The sequence below is a fragment of the Apteryx mantelli genome, chromosome 3, assembly GCF_036417845.1.
Source record: "Apteryx mantelli isolate bAptMan1 chromosome 3, bAptMan1.hap1, whole genome shotgun sequence".
NCBI lineage: Eukaryota > Metazoa > Chordata > Aves > Apterygiformes > Apterygidae > Apteryx > Apteryx mantelli.
Genome location: NC_089980.1, coordinates 29,536,372 through 29,558,484, shown reverse-complemented (window position 1 = coordinate 29,558,484; position 22,113 = coordinate 29,536,372). Strand labels below are relative to the sequence as shown.

Sequence of the window (22,113 nt, the reverse complement as noted above, 5' to 3'; positions counted from 1 at the left end):
GTAAATCCAAAGAGGTAATCAACCTGATGCAACAGCACCTCGAAAAGGTGAAAGTGCAATGGACATACTAAGCCATTGCCTATGACTTATGCAAGAGTATGGTTTACTCTAGAGAATGATACTAAAAATAGCATCATACTATGTCCTTGCTTGTGTCTTGATGAGTATCACTTAGAAAGAAATAAGCTTTGTTTACAAATGAAATATTTTTGCACTGTAGTGCTGCAGATTTAGCCTTAATTGAAAATTCAGTGAGATGATTCCCTCTTGGTGTCTAACTCCAGGCCTCCATCGGACCTGCAAAGGTGTCATGGTTTAGGGTTTATGTTACATATCCTAAAAGGGAAACATATTCAATCTCTTCAGTGAACAACTTCTGCAAAATCCACAAGAATAAAATGAGGTGAAGCACAAACTGCTGTGGTTCCAGTGTGGAAAAGAGTAGTTGAAGAGATTAATTTTGATGTTGCTTTAGGGCAGAATCGTTCTTAAATTTTAGCAATTGCATTTGAGGTAATCCTAGTAATAATCCTAAAAATCTGAAGTGCAATGAAAAATCAGTGCTAAAATCACTTATTTTTAGTTGTAATTCCAGCTCTGGTTTGACAGTGCAATCTCGAGTTCTATTCTTAAAACTCTCAGCATTCGGGTGAATCACATTTACTGTTGTCCTATGGATGAAAGAGGTATCTTGTTCTAATATCTTATCTTTTTAACTTTTAGTTGTTGACCTCCTTTACTGGCGAGACATTAAGAAGACAGGAGTGGTGTTTGGTGCCAGCTTGTTCCTGCTGCTTTCATTAACAGTGTTCAGCATCGTGAGTGTGACAGCTTACATTGCCTTGGCCCTGCTGTCTGTGACGATCAGCTTTAGGATATACAAGGGAGTTATCCAGGCGATCCAAAAGTCTGATGAAGGCCATCCATTTAGGTGAGGTTTTTCTTTTTAATAAAAAAGCGTTTTGCTTTGGGGAACAGCACTATTGGTCTTATTAAAAGCATTTGATGATGTATGCCATAATATTGCATAGTAATGTAAACATCCTCTGTACTGAAAAACCTGTTATCCAGACTATGACTACTCCCCCCCGCCCCTATTCAGTTTTTCTCAATAGGCATACAAAATGCTCAGCAAAATGCATTGAGGACTTGGTACAGGGGATTTCCCTGGGAAGGCAAGACGAAGTCAAGTTGCATAAAAAACTTATGTACTTCAATGTAATGGAATAATATGCACATTTTAAAATTTTATAGCCTTCAAAATGTGAACCAGTGACAGATGGTGTGCAAAATTTGAAGAACATCCATGAGATTATAAACTTCCAGTGCAGTTTATTTAGCAAAAATGAGAATAAATGCAGCAGGGGATGCTTTAACCACGTCCAAAAAGATTCTTTGGGGAATTTTTTTAAGAGTATTTTTAACATTTACCTTTGGGTGTATAAGAGCACAACCATGTTCTTCATGTGTAAAGCTGCCTTATAATCAGCTGTTTAGATTTGGAATCCTGGTTCATTGCAGCCTGCCCAAATAAGAAATCCGGAAACTTGGACTTTGAGGAAAGTTGAAGGGTTGAAATACTAAATTCAACAGCTTCGTCTTTTTGAGAACCTCAGTTGTTTTAAGAGATAAGCTAAGTCCTTGAGGCATACCGTGTATGTATTTCCCTGCAATGTGGGAATATGGGTATCTTTGATATTCATAGTCTTTCCTGTGTAGAGTACGGTAGTACCTGCTATTGCAGAGTTGCATTTTAAGAGCAATAAAAACATAGTAATCTGTTAGAGTAATTACTAAGAGCGCGTGTTTCCTATTTCAGTAGCAGCTCTGTCCCACACTGCCCATACTTGCTTCTCTCCCTTTCTAATGAGTGATGTGGTTCAGTCTCAACTTCCCTTGCACCTTACAGAAACTTTGCCCTCCCCTCCACCCAATTAACAACTCTTTTACTAATTTGGTGATGTTGCCAATTATTCTCTTTTTCTCATCTTCAACGAGTCAAAGTAATAAAAGGGTTTCTCAAGTTTACCTCCATTCCCCTCTGACTGTATGTAGTGGGTCATTTACCCAGTAGAAGCCAACCTCAACCTAAAACAGGTGCAGGACAAAACTCTGGAGAAAAGTAGTATTTGCTTTCAAGTTTTTGTTCTGGTACGAGAATGTATCTGAACAATTGGCAACGACATTCAGTATAGCAATGTTAGATATCTACCTTTTGTAAACTCAGTTCCTATTTTTCACCATCAAGGCTTTTTGTGGCACTCCTTTGTTCCTTATTAGGGTGAAGCATTCCCCCTTGAAATCTTGTTTGCTCTCTCTACCCAGTAGCCCTCTTTAGTAGCCAAACAGCATTTCCAAGTTGACCAGTAAGTTCTGTCTTAAGAAGAGCAAACAAAACTTGTTCTACCTTTTATTTCTAAGACTACTGATATTCCTAAGAAGGTTCTAGACATCCTTGTCCAATATACCTGTTGTTTACCTTTCACGTGTATAGCTTCAGCTGCAAGAAGGATGTTGATAGGTGAATTCAGTTTGACAGTGAATTGTGCAGCCATGTGATCAGTTTACTTTTTGGTTCAGATGCTGAATATCTGACTGATGAGCTAAGAAGGGTGGGTTGGTTCAGGCTAAGTGTGGAGAGCAGAACACCGCTAGGCAGCCTTGGAGTGGCTGCCCTGCGCAGTTGCCATTTAAAGTATTTGAATGTGTTTCGGGACTTATTACAGCACCGTATTTAGCTTTCCCTTAAAGGATATAGGCAGAAGCCTCCACTATGCATTTTTTCTATTTAAAAAAGCCAACAAGCTTGTAGGACGTTTTATGTTTGTCTGAGAAATATAGAATAAGCTGGTAGAATATTCGACTGTCTTAAGGGCTTTTTTTCTAATACAGTAGCAAAAACCATAGAATGATATTCTCTCTCTCTCTCTCTCTCTCTCTCTCTCTCTCTCTCTCTTTTTTTTTTTTTTTTTTAATACACTGACCTTATTGCTGTAATAGATGCCAGTATGTGCTGAGAAGTAGTAAGAGACTTATGCAGGCCAAACAGCGTGTGCGTCAGTGGTGCTGGACACTGTTTTGGCCGCTCGCAAGCCTTGTAGTCTGTGCTCTCTAGCATATGTTAGCCAGTGCATCTTTTTTTTTTTTCTTCGTGATCTAGATAAGACTCTGCATGTGACTTGATAAATAGAGTAGCACAATATAGCAGTGAGAATGAAAGATGATATTATTTCTTTTAAAAAGTTGCATTTTTTCTCTTTTGGAGGTTCACTTTTGCCACCTAAGAATAACTTAGGCTAGGTCTATTCTATCTTTTTAGCACTCCTCATACTGTGAGGTTTTTCTCTTTATAACAGCTTACTGTGTGGTGATACTGTTGTTTTGGCAGAACTTTGTAGTGAGGTTTCATACTTTTTTTTTTTCTCCCCCCCCCCCCCTTCTCTTTTCAGGGCTTACCTGGAATCTGACGTAGCTGTGTCTGAAGAGCTTATTCAGAAATATAGTAATGTTGTGCTTGGTCACATTAATGGCACAGTCAAAGAGCTGAGACGCCTCTTCCTAGTTGATGATTTAGTTGATTCTCTGAAGGTAAGTTTACTTTAGCTGTAGAGATTAGAGCCTTGTGCTGCTGTTTTAATATATTCCTTGCTAACCTAGAAGGCTAGCAAAGCTTGTTATTTACTGTAAATGTGAATGAACAATAACATCTTTGTCTCTGTATAAATAAATACTGAGTTTTGTCTGTTGGAAGTACTGAGCATTTTGGCCTTGGCTTTTGAGGCGTATATTCATTTCTTAATGTGTTTAAGAGAACCCTGTAAAGTTCTGCATGCAGTAATAGTGTGAATAACTTTATTTGCACTTTAGAATGGAAAACTGAAATAAGCTCTGGCTGCCTCCAGGCTGGCTGGTACGCCTCCTTGCTGGTGCTTAAAAGCAAAAGGCTTTTAAGAAAACAAGACACTGCTTCAGTAGGGCCCTAAGAAATGTGCCACCACAATGCATCTCTTCCACTTAAAAATCTGTATTTAGGGTAGATTGGCACAGTTTGTTGGGTTTGTTTTTGTTTTCTGTACTGAGACTAGTAAGTGGCTGGCGACAGTTACTTCCCTTAAACAGCAGAAGTTCTTATGCCCTCTTCTTTGCTGGTTGCTTTTGATGAAGAGGAAGAATGGGGACTGAATGATGCCCCTTATTTTGCTAGGAAGGTTCACACTTTATTTCAGTCCTAGGGGTTCATTGGTTTGCTGTCTTGGAGGGAAATCTGGATGTGAATAGCTGTTTCTTCTTGGTTTTTTTGCAAGTTACTTTGCCTAAAACATGCAATACTGACTAACTGGCATCTCAATATGTTCAAGTAGTATTTAATATGCTTTACTGAATGTTGTAGCAGAGCAAAATTAACAGTGAAGAAATGGGGGGGAGGGGGAGAAGGTCCAAGATATTTCAGTTTTGTTCTGCGACAATTACATTCTCTTCTCTCAGTCTTATTGTCTTTGTTTTTTGAGTAATTGCTTACTGAGTTCAACTTGTCTGCTGTTTTTTCAGTTTATTTAATCTTGAAATGAAGTTGCATTTATATTCCAGAAAATCTCTTATTTAGAAAGGGCTTAGTAAAGTTGTTGGAGTTGTAGTGGGGACTGGGAGAAAGGCTGCTTAGTGAAGCTTACAATATAATAGGAAGGCTCCTGTAAAAGCCTCTGTTGTATTTTGCCGTGGAAATTGGAGGCAGAGCTGTGAATGCTGCCCACAGCTTCTGAACCCAGTTCCTCATTGTGCTCGTGCTTCTCACAGCGCAGGGTTTGTGCTGCTGCCGCTGTGGATGTGAATGTGGCAGCTGCTGCCGTGCAAGTCTCCCGCAGGACGAGCCCTTTCCCCCGGAGAAGGGCGAGATTGTCAGGTGCTCCGGCTGGTACCGGGGGTGTGCTGCTCGTGGTACAGGCCCCGTTCCACAAAGGGAGAGCGGAGAGGAGACGGGATAGTGCCCCGGGGCTTCATGCCTTAATCTTCCTGCTTCTGGGGGGGCTTATTTTCAGGCTGTGATTTTGTACACAATTGACACCGCTACAATCATTTTATGGCAAAATGCCTTAAATGGGCCAGTTGCTGCCTGTGCCTTGCTGGTGTTTCCACAGAGGGGTTGCGTTTTGGTGGTGATCCTCTCACCGTCACCCTAGCGATCTGTGGGAAGCTGTGTCACCTCCATGCTTCAGTGACTCAGTCACTGAGGATTCATCTCTACAGCATTGTGGCCTTGACCAAGAGAATTATTGTTGCTTGACCAGAGTTACATTTTTGATCATTTAAATTTGGCGTGTAGGAGAGGAAAAGAACATATTCTTTGTTTATTGTGTTTTTAATAGCATTAAGTTTCAGTGTTCAAAGAAAGGTTATTTTGCTTGAAGTCTTCTTTGGATCTGATTAAAACTGGTTGTATCATAGGAAAACTTACAGTCACAAAGGGGGTTTTGTATTTCTTTAATAATTATGAAACCCTTTTTGATACATTGCTTCATATCAGTTGTGAGGATTTCCACACCATTTTTATAGTGAAGGAAAGGTAAGCAGTGAACAGCAGTGAACTGCTCTTTCAGTAACACTGTCTTTCAGAGGAACGCCGTTAAGGCAAATTATGTGAGAAGCAGAATTTGCTCCAGACAGAATGTCTTCAAGGCACTCTAATTGCTTTTAAAATGGTATGGTATATAGGAAAGAGATGTTTATTCAGCTGAACTAATTCATTTTCCCTCTCATTTTCTGGCATTTGAAACATTTTATATAGGTTAATTAGTCTAATTTATAGTTGGGAGCAACCCTTATATGAAACCAGTGAGTGTCAGGACAGTTTACAGGTTTACTGACTTGAAGAGTTTGTGCTTGAGGAGAACATTAAGATGCTGAGGTTTTACGTAACATAATGGCCCTGGTTTGGGGGGAGGAAAAAAAAAAAACACCTTGGCTCATGTAGTTTAAACATCTTCGCTGTAGGAAACAGCATGTTTGTATATAATTAAAGTTAGAGAGCTTTAACGTAGAATCTGTCTGCAGGCTAGTTTATTGTATGTAACACAGATTTTACAGCTAGAACTGTTAAGGTTTTTTCTTTTTTATTGAACAATGCTTCAGTCGTGAAAGTTAAAATGGATTCTAAATATTTATGCTGCCCAAGGAAAAGTTCCCTGCAGCTTTTCAGCTGAAATTCCAAAAGAGCCCTTGCCAGAGAGTCCTAGGAAAAACTGCCCTGCGTCCTGATATGCAGCGGTCTGGTGATTCATCCTGCGCTGCGCCATCAGTAGGGTTTCTGTTCTGACACTGGGGCAAGTTGCTTTCAATTTGTCGTTGCTCAGCTGATGTTTTGGAAATAGAGCTTTTTGCCATATTTGAACTATTTTATAGTAAAGAAACTGCTACATGGGCATTCTTGATTTGTCATTAAATTGGTTGATGCTTTGGGTTACTGGAGAGTCATTAGTCATTAGAATAAGGTAGGAAAAATTCAGTTCAATCCATCAGATATATCGGTTTCCTCTTTTCATATCATTGCAATGTGCAGACAGTGAACTTGGGCCCTTGCTTTTCCTTCTGTCCTGTATTGAGTGTGTGGGAAGAGCAGAATTATCTTTGTAGGTCAGTCCTGGGTTGCCTTCTGCTTATTTTCCATCTTAGAGCTTAAAGTGTTTAAACATATTTACGGTAAGCCTTCTCTGCACTGGAAAGTTCTCTGACTTTGTCTCGTTTCTAAGAAGAAGGGAGGAAAAGAAAAGGACAAATACATAAATCAGAGTTGAGATCAACTCTGCTTAATCCCTGGAGTCTTCCCTGCATGTTAATTGTTGGAAGCGTGTGAAGAGAGAAGCTGTTGCGGGACGCGGCTCTGTGTTTCTTGCTGAACTTCATTTGCTTTGGTGGCCACAGCTTTTGAAACAGGAGCCATCCCTTACTGAAGATTTGCAGTCAGCAGAAGGCAGCAAAGAGAGGTGGCTGGTTTCGGTGGCATCAGTGGTTCCTCTTCCCATCCAATATGAATAAATGAAGTGGATAAAAACTGCACACACAGCCCAGATCCCTGGGACCCTGCCACTGCTTTGAATGGACTTTAGGAAGAGCAAAGCCTGTGTTGGTCAAATGTCAGTTCCTGGATTTTATTTTTATTTGGCCATAAATTCAGTGCTTGCTTATTTGGATTGAATATTTTGGTGATAGTTCTAACAATTTTTGGTCTTCTGGATTGATTCATGTCTGTTACCCCTCTGCTTAGATGACCTCAAGTTTTCTGACTTAGTCTTTAGTAAAGTTACTAAATGTTTACCTGACTAGACTGGTGCTTCACTTTTGTAATTATATTCATGCAGAGGATATTTTGGATAGCTGTCAAGATGCTTTTCTGTGCATGCTTGAAGTAAGCACATTTGTTTTACTGAATGTGCAGAGTGTAAGAGAAGTCTGTGTTCAGAATGATCATAAACTTGGGTTTTCTATGCTGTATTAAAAGTTTCAGACTTTTCTCCCTTTGCTGGGAAGGGGATGTGCTGCACATACAGACTTGCTCGGAAAGCAGAACGTCTGAATGCCCCGTTAAAGTGTGTTGTGCAAAGTGGCTGGCAGCCAGCTCTTGCCCTGGCATTGCAGAGAGCAGAACTGGGCCAAGGTTTGAATGAATCATGAGGGAGTCCAGAGAAATCTGCTTTAGTTTTCCTGATAAACCTGCTGAACTCCTTCAGTAGGAGTGCAGTTGATGATAATGTTGCAGTCTTGTCTCACGCTTAACTTCATGCCGCTAGCGCTACATACGTCACATCTAGAAGGAACAGACAGATAAAGAACTGCCTCATTTGCAATTAGTCCTAGTTAATTTTGAATGGGCCTGGATCGACCAAAGATCCTGAAGTACTAGCTCTTTATTTCATTACAGGGCTCATGCAATTAAACTTGAATTAATTCTCATGCCCTTACCTTACTGTTGGCTGTTGATTTCCCCCCCCCCCCCCCAATTTGGATGTTTACATTTAAGAGAAACTAAAAATGGATGTTTGGATCCATAATTTTTGAGTAATTCTGCTGTAGTCTAGATCTTTGCCCTCTTTCTGTTTCATTCCGTACCCGCAGTACTTCAACATCCTTCCCCGCCTCCCTCCAGTGCTTTGTACCCATCTTGTAGTTCTGTGCATGTCCTGCTTGTTGGAGTGCTACACCTTCAGTTGCTGTCTGTGCCTAGATCTTCTCTCACTGATGCCCGCTGCAGCCTCTGCACTGTGTCTGTATGGCTGCTCTGGCATTTTGTGGTGTCTTTCTCAGAAAATAACCAGACATGCTTAGTTGATTAGAGATCTCATCTGTGCTCTGCACAATATGAAGCATAATTCAGGGCTTAGCAAGTAATAAGCACATCTAAATCCACTATATCTGACATCCAAATCTGGCTTCTGCTCAGTTGCTGATGGACTGTGCAACACTAGAAGAAACCAGCTAGTTTTCCTTGTGGAGGAATCCTACACAGAAATAGAGCTGGCAGCCTTCAGCCCCCCTCTCGCCCCAGCATAGGTCAGAGGTATGCTTGGGACAGGCTGTGGGCCAGCACACTCCACCTGGCAGACAACTGAAGATTTTTGACTTCTATAGATCTTTGCATAAAACTAACAAAGCGGAGCAGAGACTGTGCACAACAGCGGATTTGTCCGAGTGCAGTGTCAGCAGGGTGACAGTGGGGGAGGAACAACATCTAGGTATGAGTTAGGGTATGAAGCCAGAAATCAGAGTCGTGTGATGATTTAGGTGTCTGTTAACAGAAAGACTTAAAGCTTTTTTCCATTTTAAGGCACTGTTGACTACTTTCCTGAATATTTTAGTACCCAAAGCCTTTGGGTAAAAAGCCAAACAAGCCAACCTTGCCATGTTACCTTCCAGATGGGTCTTTCACCTTGACGTGACAGAAGCACCTGCCTGATCTAGTCCACGGTTCATTGAAACCTCTGCTGAGCTGAAGTGCAGTTGAGATAGTTTGGGCTTGAGCCACACCTGGGAGCGGATGAGCTCCTGGGCTGGCTGCTGGGCTGCCACCAAGCAAACAACATGCTTGTTTCTGGCTCTGTCACTGCGTGCTGTGTCATGCGCCATCCCTTTAACCTCTCACTTGCGTGTCTTGTCTCGTCTCTGTGAAGGGTGGGAGGTACGAGTGGTGTTTGCCCATCGTGATTAAATGCTGGATTGGAAGTGCTGTACAAATGCAGAGTGCCTTGAGCAGCCACTAAGTACTAACAGTTTTTGGTCACTGCTGACTTGGGCCGAATTCAGCCAGATGACCTAGAAGCAAGAGGCCATATCCTATTACTAAACCCTTCGGCCATTTAGTCATTCATCTATAATTATATTTGATGTACAAGTATGAAGTAGAGTCTGAGATTTTTTAGCTTCATGTGTGTGCTTAGAGAAGTTATCTCGCTTAATGGTCTAATTTATACATTCTTATAAGACTGATTGTGGGCTAACATGCTTTTTTCCTTTTAGTTTGCAGTGTTGATGTGGGTATTCACTTATGTTGGTGCCTTGTTTAATGGTCTGACATTACTGATACTGGGTAAGTGTTTTAAATAGTGTTAAATACCTAGCATGCAAAATAACAATCCTGGAAAAGTACTGAAGTCAGCTCGATACTGTGAGGCCATTCCTATGTTACTTAAGAGTATATCAGGATGATATAATTGTGTGTCCTTTTTCTAGGACATTGATATCAGTGCAGAACTGAAGTTTTGAATTGTGTTGTTGAGCTCCTTGGGGTTGCTGATTCTCCAGACAATGTAACATCATTTAAAAAAGCATGTTCGTTTGTGCTTATCCCTTTCAGGGTTAGCCTTACTTTAATATTATTGCTGTGTTGTAACTTTGAGGAGGTACAGAGCTGGCTTGGTCACGCCCCACTGAAGATAAAGTTTACACTTCTGGTATCCTAGAGCCGGCTGACTTGAGGCGTCGGATACACAGACTGGCATAGCCACAAGCCTAAGTGTTTGAAGAATTTGCAAAACCTGCAGTGAGAATGTGAGCTGTGATCAGACCCGCTGTACTGTTAACAAGACCTAGAGAATAGCACACCTTTTCCTCATAGGAACTGTTTAAATTACTTGCCAACAATTTTTGTATGTGGTTTAGTTATTTCTTTTTCTTGTATCTTAAAAAATAAAAAAGTCAAGCTCTGAAAACTACTCCGTTCTATATGGACACTATTCCTTTTGTCCATACTTACACCTTTGGTCTGTTGTTTTCCAGCTTTGATTTCACTCTTCAGTGTTCCTGTTATTTATGAGAGACATCAGGTAAGTGTTTAGTATGATTATTAAATACACCATAAAAATTAGCTCTGTTGAAGTGAGTTTTGGTTTATTTTTAATTCTCGTGTTTCTGCTTCAATCTTCAAAAGTCTTTAAGTTTTTAAAACATAGGTCTTTAACCCTGAGTCAGTGCAAGGGCAAGAGAAGCAAGTTCACTTTGAAAGTCCAGACTGCAAGTGCTTTCCCCTCCTTTTTGGTGGAAGTGTGAGAAGGCTTCCCAAGCAAACAATTATAAAAAAGGCCTGCTTAACCTGGTTTTGCCTTCTGTCCCTCTGATCCAGATGTGGACAGGACTAAAGCAGTAATAGGCAGGATATGTTAATCCTGATGCAGTACTTTCTAAACAATTTCTAAAGTAACCACTTCAGAGCTGGTGTTCAGGATTCAGGATTCGTATCCTGAAACCCCATGGATTTTGTAGCCCTGGCTAAAACACTGGTGGGAGATGCTCAGCATAGTCCAGTGCTGCTTTGGTGGATAGACTAGTGTGAAGGAAGGAGATAAGGAGCCAAAATAAAATGAGTACTATTAAGTTATAGCAGAGCTGAGCAAGAAACCGTCTCTGGCATGACGTGGCACAGGAGGGGGTAAGTCAGCTCTGGCTTAACAGTTCCTTCTCCTCTTTCACAAACAACCCCTCTTCACGGAGGCCAGTCTGGGACTCAGGAAAGGAGAAAGAAAGGCACTGAGCAGATGGTGGAGCCTCTTGGGCTCCTCTCCAAGCTCCTGTATGACCCAAGAAAAGAATAAAATTTTCTGAAGTGAAGGGAAATCTGTAGCCCTGAGGGATGATGATGGACAATTTGTGTGGCTTAACCCTGGCCCTCAATCCTCTTGACAAGCTGAATGCTGCTGTCAAAGGTGTGAGCCGTTTCACATGCCCAGCTCACCTAAGAAGCTTGGTTCTCTGTGGTGCTGAGGGGACGTGGAGGAGCCGATTGCTTCTCACTGAGGGCCTCGGTTGTGTGCCCTCGTGTTGGAGCAGCCTGGACACGAGGTGGAGGTGAAACACTAGCAACTAGTTTGATGAAACATGCAGAAGCCAGGGATGGATTTATCTGGGTACTTACCACTCATCTATGTGGCTGCGTGCGCTCCCAAAGGCAAACGCTAGTGCCGGCCATGGCTGAAGCAACAGGAACTCCTGCACAGGGCTTGGGCGGGCAGGGCAGCCCCGGGCTGCTCCTCGAAACAGAGGCCCCGGCGTGTGCCTTAGTCCTGGGAGGCTCTTGCCTTTTGTCGGTCACCAGTCGCAATTGAGGGAGTCTCATACTGGAAACCGACTGAGAGGAGCTGGGCTGCGTAACCTGGCGTGACATCGAACTGGGGAATGAACGCACACAAGCTCCTGACTTTCTGTCACGCTTTTTTCCTGTAAAGCACGCCTCAGTGTGGTGTATTTTTGACTACCAGGCAGCAAAGTAACTCTTTAGAGGAGTCAATCTAAAAGCTAACATCTGTTGTCTTAAATTTCAGGCCCAAATTGATCATTATTTGGGACTAGTGAACAAGAATGTCAAAGATGCGATGGCTAAGTGAGTTTTTTTTTGTTTCACCTTTTAAATAACGCTTAAGAGTTCTTGATGTGTGTGTGCTATTTGTGTGTATAACAAATACATTGTGCACATTAGTCATGGGGGGGAAGTCCTTTATTGTTTAAATAGTAGGATGGTTATGAAATCAGCTCCTTTCTTGCTGATGTAGTTGTTAATATTGGATGAAACTTGAGTCGCTCATTTCTAATAAAAATTGATATATTTGAAACCATTAGGTGAGGGATGAATGAAGAGGAATTTAGCGGTTTTAGCAGTTTCTTAGTGTGATTGCTAGTTTTGTGTTGCCATGATAATTATCTTCAGATTGGTGTTTTTTATTCATACCTACATTTTTTTCTCCTTACTGAAATGCTGTTTTCTTCTTGTTACAGGATCCAAGCAAAGATCCCTGGGTTGAAGCGCAAAACTGAGTAAAAAGTCTGAAGCAACTTATCGATAGGAAATTCATCTTTTAAGGGGGAAAATACTCATCTGGATTTACATGGGGAGGGTCAGGGAATAGCAAAACCCTTGACATTGCAGTGCAATTTCACAGATCTTTATTTTTTAGCAACGCAGTGTTTGAGGAAAAAATAACTGTTTTGACTGCCATGTGTTTCATCATCTTAAGTATTGTAAGCTGCTATGTATGGATTTAAAACTAATCATCTTTCTTTATCCTGTGTGCAGCGCTGGCTAATACAAAAGATTTGAGAAAGCTGTACATTTTGCTTCATCTGAGGTAGTCCCTGCTGCGTTCAAGAAGAGGTAGTGCGGGTGGATTGGAGGGTAACACTTCCCAGTTTGTGCACTGTGTATGGTCTGTGTAGATTGATTGCAGATTTTCTAAAATGAGATGTTTTAGAAGAATATACCATTTTAGCAAGTTTTGAAAAATCTTGCCTTTTTGGTATGAGTATAGCTGTATTGTGATTTTATTGTTTTATCAATTGCCTATATATATATATATATGTGTTTCACAAAGCTTAGATCTTTCAGCTGCTCCACAGTGCTTCATACTTCAGAGAATTGACTGATTTCTGGACTAGCTCCATAGCACACAAGCTTGAAAAATTAAAATGTCTCTGTAAACACTATCATCTGTTTAAAAGAAACAGAAAGGAACAAGGAACTTCCACTTAAGTTTAAAGAAATAAATAAATTACAGCATACACTTTGCACAAGCATAAGCATACAGTAGTTGATTTTAAGTAAATACTTACACAGTCTCAAACTCTGATAATCTGTGGACCGAATATCTAAGGCTGCAATTGTTGTTTGGAAACTTAAACCCTTGTTATGCAAGAAATTATAAATGAAAATTTATACACTTGCAGTTTAAGCTGTATTGAACTAAGTCTGTGGAATGCATTGTGAAATGTAAAAAAAACAAAAAACAAAAAAAAAACACCAACCAAAAAAACCCAAAAACCCCAAGTATCAATAAAGCTTATAGACATAAAATAATATCGGTATTCTGCTTTCTTGAGGCAAGTTTAATATATTTGTGTTTATTTTGTTTAAATTCATCAAGTGATTAAATATCCATTGTACCTGGTGGTGGAAATAGTTTTTCAGATTTATAGCAATGTGGCTAGGTGGATTTTTCGTATCTTTTCGTATGTGCAGTGTGAAGCAGTTTGTTGAGTTGTTGAGGTCTAGGTATATTTGATGTCCTGAATAGCTGTGTGTCGGCCGGCGATGCCCAGTTTGGCCTGTAGTTCGTGTAGCGCAGATCCGGGCCTGCAGCGAGGAGGCCTCTGCGCTGACTGCTGAGCCTCCGTCACTACCGCCGCCAGCTGCACAGGCAGCTCAGCGACCAGGGTGACTGCGCAACTCCAGTTTCGTGTTGTGAGTCAGTTATTGAAAATTGTGAAAGATGAAATTTGAGGTTGTTTATGCTAAAAGAAGTAATGATCCTTGGTTTCTTTTATTTTGGAGACCGCGATGTATACGATGTTCTAATTTGAGGGAAATTATGATACAAGTCCAATAATGTTTCAGATCAACTCAAGTCTGATGATTTAAAGAGAGCTGGACAATGAAAACTTATATTCAAATTTATTTGAGACACAGATTTTGAATTAATAGCATTTTGACCATTTAAAAATAAATTCATGCATTAATACTTTAATTTACAATATAATACATCATCACTTCTGAACATTTTATACATAAAACCAAACCATATAAACATACAAATTGTTTTAAGTGTTTTCCTGACGGACACCATTGCTGTTAGATATTTTTCACATCACCATTTATTAATTAATTCATTCTGCTGCACAACTGGTTTTATTCAGGATACAATCAATGTGAAAGGCAAACATTACAACATAGGCAAAAAAGGTGTTCACTAACATCACCACGTAACATGATTACATAATATGATCAAGGTTTCATTTAAAAAAAAAAAAACTGCATAGGGACTCTTATTGTGTATCTGACAGACTGATCTTCTGTATAGTAATATAAGGCATTAATAAATTCCATTTTAAAAAAAGGTGATTCTTTGAGGTTGCTGAAGCACTTTTGTGTGTTAAATATACATTAATCCACTCCTTTAATTGGATATTCCTTGCATCTGTCATTTGTATGATATTCTGTATCCAGCAGCTACCTTCTTCCTAAAACTCAGTTTCCTAGTTCAAAACTTAATTTTTCTGAACTGGAATTAAAGCAGTATTTAACACTTCCTTTCAAACACTATCTTTAAGTCAAAATGTTTTATTTTAGCCTTTACTACTTTAGGTTAAAAAATAGTCTTTTTAAAAGAAAGATCTTTTCAAAACATGGATGTGTTCCATGCCAGATTTGTCAAAAATCTGCTTTGATGTTGCCCATATTGTGTGTTCCTTTCTAAACTATTTAAAAAAAAAAAAAAAAAAACACAAAAAAACCCCAAACCCCCAACAACCAAGTTTCTTCTTCTTCTCTTTTTTTCTCTCTCTCTCTCTCCAGTTCCATCCTCCTGGTAGCTTTGGTTTTGACAAAATGTTTCTTAACAAAGGTTGAACAGCGCTAATTGCTTTTTGTGACCAGCTGTAGATGGTCTCATGGTCTCCACCATCAGGTGGGGGAGACTCTCCCTGGCCTTGCGCTGCCTCAGCCCCTTGGTAGCTTGGGTGGGGGTGGCACCTACACGGGTGCGAGAGCAGCAGCGATGGGGAGAGGAGTCCAGCGTTAGCAAAGACGATGCTTTTCTCCCTGGTGGGTGTTACCAGCATGATTTATTTTCTACTTCTAGGTGGCATGGGCCTAGCCGCCAGCGGAAGGGCGGGCAGTTTTGAGGACTGATGTAGCAGCCCTTTGTGAAGTTCACTTGGGATGTCTTCAGGAAGTCCAGCCTGAGGGCAGTGTGGGAAAGAGTGATTCTTGGAAGCCTTCAAAACACTATTTTTAAAGGCTAAGTAATTAGTGCCTGTGAAAGCAGTTAAATGGGGAGAATACAGAAACACTCAGAGAACTGCTGCCTCGCTATTTGTGTTTAAGCTCCCTGAAACAAATCTCTCCACGTCCCTTTCCCCTTACTCACCTTCAGAGTTGAGCTTCAAATTCTGGCTGCAATCTACTGTCACGAACCAAAGGCAGGCAGCTTATCAAGAGGTGTAACCTACTCGGGACCTTGGCCTTGCAACAGTGCATTTGTTCTCGCTCTTGGAAACATTCTGGGATTCATTTGTGAACATAGTAACAACAGAAGCAGAAAAAATGGGTGATGTAAGTACACATCTGGAAAAGGTGTTAATGGGTAGCCCTCCTCTGTGAAAGTTATAGCACCATATGTTGAAAGCAGACATTGGTGGGAGACAAAGTTGTAGCCCATACTACTGGAAAATCGTTCAAAGGCACTTCATGGATAGAAAATTCTGCCAAATAAATATATTTAAAAATAAAATGGACTTCAAAAATGATACTTTTCTCCTTTGATTACTGAAAGCTGAAGTATGAATCCAGCACACTCATAAAAAGCTTGTAGTTTACTCAATGCACCAAATTTTAAATTTGAGTTTTAAGCAGGTGTGGTAAAAACACCAGCTTTCTTGAACAAATGTTCAAGCCTTTAATTTTGAAATTATGCAAATTAAAGGGCCCAGCATTTTCTTGGTGTGCTACCTTTGCAGATAGTTTGAATAACACAGTATTAGGCAAAAGCAGCTTAGTGATTGTTAGGCCTTACGCAGGTTACAAAACTGTTCCCTTTTGAACTTCAGCTTCCTTCTCAAGGATGTTGGTGTTTCAAATGCAAGATCATATTCTCTTTCAGTATGGCCACATCAGTAATCTGAAAATGTGCAGTCCATGCAGCATTGTATGGAAATCACAGCAGCCGAGGGGTTAGAGGCATTCATGGCTGTCCAGTCCAGAGCAGTCACTTGGTGGTGGCAGTAACAGCAGCAAGATTTGGCTTTCAAAGACATCGCCATACAAATACACTACAAAGAAATTGATAGTAAAGTTATTTCAAAGTAACTTGCTGATAAACTTCAACATACTATTAGTAAGAGAAATGGGGTTAGGGAAGTAGCAATCAGGATGCTTCAAATACTTGTAGCTCTTAATTTTGCTTTAACTAGAGTCTTCCTATTAAATCTACATTTACCAAGTCATGGAGTTAATGGTCAAATACCAGCACTGCAATGCACTTTCCTTTTCTCATAAGAAACTTAATCAATATACCTGTTTTGCCCACTAATTCCATATGTGTGTTGTCAGTCAGTGAAGGACTGAAATTTGGAAAAACTTACTTTACTCTGTATAGTTAAAATTTGGCTCAATAAATTGTCATCAGAACAATATTGTCAGAATTAAGCTGATTGATAAACTTCTCTGACTTCATATATGAACCTCCAGACTGCAGGATGAGAATGGAGGTAAATATGTCCTTTTGTTCCCACACAACTTCGACTGTCAGTGCTTCCTGATCACTCCCTGTGTGATGCCTTTTCAGAGAAAAACATTTCATTTTTTTTTCAAGCAGGAAAAAGAAAACATCTAATTTCTGGGGTTCCTTTAGTTCTACCATCATTGCACAAATGATTGTGTGTGACAGCTTCTTTGAAAAACAACTTGTCTAGTGCAACGGGAGGTGAGTTAAACTCATTGCAGGGTGTTGAGCAAAAATCACCAACTTCTTTATGGCCCTAAAATAACGCCAGTGGCTAACCTTCAGGCTTGCTGAGTGCTGCTTAGTGTCATGCTACACAAATCAGTATTTAGTTTTGTGGATCACGAAACGATGCATAGTCTTGATCACTGACAAAATGACTCAAGCCTGCAGACTCTGATTTAGGTCAAGGTACGGGCTCGTATTTTCCTCTTAGGCAAGTGTGACTACCTGATGCTTGGAAGCTTTTTCCTGATCTCATTTGTTGCTGTTAGTGCCTGTGCCCTTTTATTTCCTACCTTGTTGCGGTTCTATTTCTGCGTTTAGCTGTTTAAAAAGATTGCGTGAACTTGCTGTTTAACCACATGCAGTTTTGTTCCTCTCCTCTCTGCTCCCTGCTATGCTTGATAATAGTCCTGTCTTTACTGAGCATGAGTGGAGGCTCAAATTGAGGGGGGTACACACATGTGCTTGCTCACCCCCCCCAGCTTTGCTTTTTCTCGTCTCTTCTCTCTTCTCTTCTCTTCTCTTCTCTTCTCTTCTCTTCTCTTCTCTCCTCTCCTCTCCTCTCCTCTCCTCTCCTCTCCTCTCCTCTCCTCTCCTCTCCTCTCCTCTCCTCTCCTCTCCTCTTCCTCTTCCTCTTCCTCTTCCTCTTCCTCTTCCTCTTCCTCTTCCTCTTCCTCTTCCTCTTCTCTTTCTTCAGGAGCCTTTTGAGCTGCCTCCTGTTACTTGAAATGTCTCTTTCTAAATCCGTCTGGCCTCCTGTTCAGCCGAATTCCTGCACTACCCTTTGCACTGAGGGCGCTGGCCAGTTATTTCTGGGTGAGTGACGGCCCCAGCAGCTGTCTTTGCCTGCGCTGGAACCTGCGGCGCAGGCTTCCTGCACCAGCCGCTGGGCCCCAGCGGCGCGTGGCGCCCGGCAGCACCACGGCCTGGGCAGCTGGTGGCCCCGCTTGCTGCCGCAGCTTCCCAGGCGCACAATTAGCAATGCCGCAACAGCTGTCACTTAGGGAAAGCCTCCTGTTTCAGAGAGGCTCTCAGAATAATTTTTTTTTGGCCTTTTTTTTTTTTTTTTGGTGACACCTTTTATGGGGATGGCAGCAGGCAAGGTTTGTTAGCATAGGCAGGCATATAAACTTGAAGTCAGAAAGCTAGTTATTGAAAGCATTACAAAAAAATGAATTCAGCAATTCTAGATACCACAGTCCATCCCCTGCTCTGAGTGAGCATCAGCTACAGCTACAGCAGAATCGTCAGGGGTGCAATAACCCCATTTTCAAAAAAAAAGGCTTACCATGCCAAGGTAATTAGTTCCAGTATTTAATTCATTTATAGTTCAGATTTCTTTTTCTCTCGTATCCTGTCAGTTGTGCTATGTCCATGGGCACCTATCAGTCCCACTGACTGTAATGTCCTGCTAGAGCAGAGGGCTAGTGCACCAGCTGCCCCTGTCTCTTGACTCAAAAAATAAAAATAAAAATCACTGTTTCACCCTGTCAGCTGAGATCAGGTTTTATTTTTTCTAAACACACTGGGTTTAATGTACTCAGTTGCAGAAAGATGAAGACAATCTAAAGAAATGAAACAGTGCAGCACATGCTGGAAAATATATACACAGATGGACCAAGTATGTAAAGCAGAAGATCTGCTTGCAATGCTGTGCTGGGGAGCAGCAGTGCTTTAACAGGAGCGTCTATGAGCTGACATGCTCGTTGCACTTACCCTGTTCAGGGACCTCCCCTGCCCTAGCTGGGCTCTATGTGTTTATGATGTGCTGCGCTGCAGCACAGAGCAGCACCTTCTAGGTAGGGTGGGAGATTTTCTTTCTTTTGTTTTTGCACATTTCTTTTCTTCCCTTAAAAGGCTGTGGCGGGACAGGGACCTGGGCGCTGCCACAGTGCACGGACCTGGGGGGCTCCAGGTGCTCAACAAGAGCAGCCAGGGCTCTGGCAGGAGCGGGAGCACTCAGCCTGCGCTGACCTGCAGACATGCAGCCGGTGCCCACGCTTCAGCTCCGGAGTCCGCATGGGCCGGCTCCTGCTGCTTCACGGGCCACGCGGGGCCACTTGTGCAGCAGCTCTCACCACCCCACAAGGAGCACAGAGGCGGGCTGGTGAGATCCGCGCTGGCTCACGTGGCACTGGGCAAGGGCTGCCTGCTTTGCCTTTGCACCGAGGGGGAAGGCAAGGTGCTAAGCAGAAGGCCGATACGCTGGTGACATACATACACTGAAGGCGCCGAAACCTGACTGCAAGTTCTTTTACCCAGGAGTCATCTCTGCCTGAGATGACATGTTGTGGATGGGGCCAAGGTGGCTAGAGCAAATTATATGCAAGTGACCATAAAAATACAGTGATTTGAGAATAAGAAAAGCAAAATAAGCTATCACGCTTCAAAAAAGCAGGCTTCAATAACCCTTAAGAATGGGCTCAGAAAGGTGTTAAATGCATTGCTCTGGCCTTGGCATGGAAGGGTACATGAAGCATTTCTGATCATCACAAAAATAAAAAGAAGTTACCTGCAGTCATCTCCTCCTGTACTTACAACGTACTTGTCATCATGAGAAAAGCGTATGTTGGTAACATGTGCAGAATGCCCAAAATACCGCTTGTGTTTGGCCTGTTGGAAAAAGAAGAAATGTTCAGGAAATCAATACACCAGCACAGTGTAAAGTGACTAAGTTGCCTTGTGAACATCTAAATAATAAGTATCCCCGCTCATACTGGTGTCTTCCAGCCCATAATAATCCCAGCTCAGCAGCTGCTTCTGTGCTTTGGGACCTCCCTCCACAGCCAGTTTTCCCTGGTTGCTGCAAGACAGCTACCATCCCCTGCGCGCTGCCCCCGGGACAACCCTTGTGCCGCACAAACAAACGAACGAACGCGCTCCCTCGCTGCCGCAGCCAACGCTGCCTGGCAATGACCTGTTGGGCCTCCTTAAAAACTAGGTGACAAGGAATTTGAACACAGGGAGTAGCAAACAGCTTAGATTAAAATAAAATAGCCACTTACAAATTTTTCTGTGCATGGAAAATCAAAAAGTTTCACCAGACCAAAATCATCTCCTGTGACTATATTTAAGCCAGCATGGGTCACACATGCACAATTGACATCTGCTTTATCTGCATTTCGTGGCCAAATTCCAATGACTTCGTCTCCAAGAATGCTGTTCCAAAGTGAGGTTAAAAGAAAACTATTAGCTCAGAAGAATTATTTGCTGCTGCTCTTTTCCAGAGCATGGTGAGGCCACACAAACCAGCATTAATAAAGTGGCTTTTCCCTCTAAGTTTTTGTATGCAATGCTATCTCATAAGGGAGAGCATCACAAGAGTATTTCTTTTTTTGCACGACTCCTAAACCATCTCCACCCATAAGTGTGCAGGCTTACCGCCTGTGAAACCACTCCCACCATTTTAGACAAGCAGCTTGCGCAGCAAGTCTTGGTCTTTCCTCACGGGCATGCACCCACCCTCAAACAAATTTTTACAGCAATGTTCTCTTCTCTTAGGCCTAAGTTCTTGAGTGAGGGGGTGCTTGTTCGGCTCTAGAATATTTCCCAAAATAGCTGTCTTTCTTATCCTTAGTTGAAGTGTTTCTTTGTAATTATTCATATTTACTGTCAGATGTAGCTGCCCCTCTCCCACACTCTGTCAAGAGTCTTTCAAAATGAGTAACTCGGGGCAGATTCTTCGCCTTGCTTGATAACAGAGCAGCAGGAGTGGGAGGACTCGCATGTCTTTGCTCCTAGAAAACTGCTTGTATCATCATCTCACTGTTTAGTGTCAGAATCACTTTTCTCCAGTTCCAGTTTCCACAGTAAGGGCACAGCCCTAGTTTTGTAATCACATTGGGAGGATTGCATATAAATCTATTCCAATAAACATATTTCAGTGGTGCCCACAACTCCTTTCTTTTAATAAATTCAGCTTGTGTTTCCCCTCTCTACTATGCTGACTAACAGCTAGGGGAAAAGGTAGCACCCAGAGTGCCAACGACAGCAAGCCCGTGCACCGAGGGGCTCGGAGCAGCACGGGGGGCAATGCACCTCGTGGCGTGGAACGGCAGCTAACCCATGTGGAGATATGACCGCCCTCGGTATTAATGGTCCATCGAGACAGCAGGGCACCAACCAGCTACAAGTTTGTTTAAAGGTGTGTAAGAGAGAGCTTTGGGGAAGGAGACTGCGTGTGCTTTCTGTCACAGGTTTGCTAATAAGTAACAGCCGAACCCCGTGGAGGTTGCATGCATTTGTTTTACACAGTATGAGCCCGTGCAGCCTAGCTCTGCATTACAGTCAACCCCAGTTAGGCAGAACATTGTTCTTTAGGGCTTTCACCTTGTCCATGTGGCCCAGGTGATCTTTTCTATTAATGCGGGATCTGTTATTTGCTTTCCCAGTGGTACCTCATGAACTTGACGCTTATAGGCACCCGTCGATACCTGCAAGTTGAAAAGGAAAAAGCAAGTAACTTGGTCATAAATAACATTTTTTTTTAATTATTATTATTATTTATAAAATTCCCAGCGGTAAAATTCTCAACAGGTTTTATCATGAATTAAACATCTACCATAAGATTTCTGTTTTTTTCTAATTAGCTATAATTCATTATATGCAATAGAAAGTAATCAGAATAATGTTACAGATGGCAATTGAATGAGATGGTCATATACTCCATAGCTGATAAATTTCCTTTCATTTGTATACTATCATCTGGTTTATCTCAACCCAATCTTACTAAGTCTATAGCAGCAGAAAAATTTCCGAAGGAAACCTCCCATGAGTTCAGGTATCATATGCATCCAAACTCAGGAAAAGGAAGACAACTGTTTCCATATTGAGGTTACAGTCCACAACTTCATTTGTAGTGGTGCACCACCCCCCCCTTCCTTACATGATGTTCATGGAACTGTATTTAAAGTCCTCTCTTTCTCTCTGTTGGGTTTTCCCCTGGCTTCTGCATCTCCGACAGCAGCAACATAGCTCAGTTCCCTTCCAAGGCTTTTAGTGTGCCAAACCCTATCTGCACTATCTATCTAATCTACAGTGAAAGACTTAGGAGCCCCTTGAAGTGCAGTTCAGAATCACTTTGGAAGCCTCCCTCAACCACTCTGACCTCCGTCTTCTTATTATGCCTGATAACAAGTCA

The 22,113-nt window shown here is 41.7% G+C and overlaps 2 protein-coding genes across 3 annotated transcripts in view; one reads left to right on the top strand and one right to left on the bottom strand.

Moving 5' to 3' along the window:
* Positions 1-14,432, top strand: part of RTN4 (reticulon 4) — a 49,735-nt gene extending 35,303 nt beyond the window's left edge. For both annotated transcript variants that reach the window (XM_067293013.1, XM_067293012.1), the window contains 6 exons: positions 724-931; positions 3,450-3,588; positions 9,505-9,574; positions 10,264-10,310; positions 11,802-11,860; positions 12,253-14,432. In XM_067293013.1, coding sequence (XP_067149114.1) covers positions 724-931; positions 3,450-3,588; positions 9,505-9,574; positions 10,264-10,310; positions 11,802-11,860; positions 12,253-12,295 — 566 coding nt within the window. In that variant the 3' untranslated portion in view covers positions 12,296-14,432. The remainder of the gene's footprint in view (positions 1-723; positions 932-3,449; positions 3,589-9,504; positions 9,575-10,263; positions 10,311-11,801; positions 11,861-12,252) is intronic.
* A 1,624-nt stretch (positions 14,433-16,056) lies between these two features.
* The window catches only part of EML6 (EMAP like 6), a 157,739-nt gene continuing 151,682 nt past the window's right edge, over positions 16,057-22,113 (bottom strand). Inside the window, exons 41-44 of the mRNA XM_067294690.1 lie at positions 21,303-21,406; positions 19,979-20,132; positions 19,486-19,586; positions 16,057-16,296 (exon numbers count right to left, since the gene is read on the bottom strand). Coding sequence (XP_067150791.1) covers positions 16,272-16,296; positions 19,486-19,586; positions 19,979-20,132; positions 21,303-21,406 — 384 coding nt within the window. The 3' untranslated portion in view covers positions 16,057-16,271. The remainder of the gene's footprint in view (positions 16,297-19,485; positions 19,587-19,978; positions 20,133-21,302; positions 21,407-22,113) is intronic.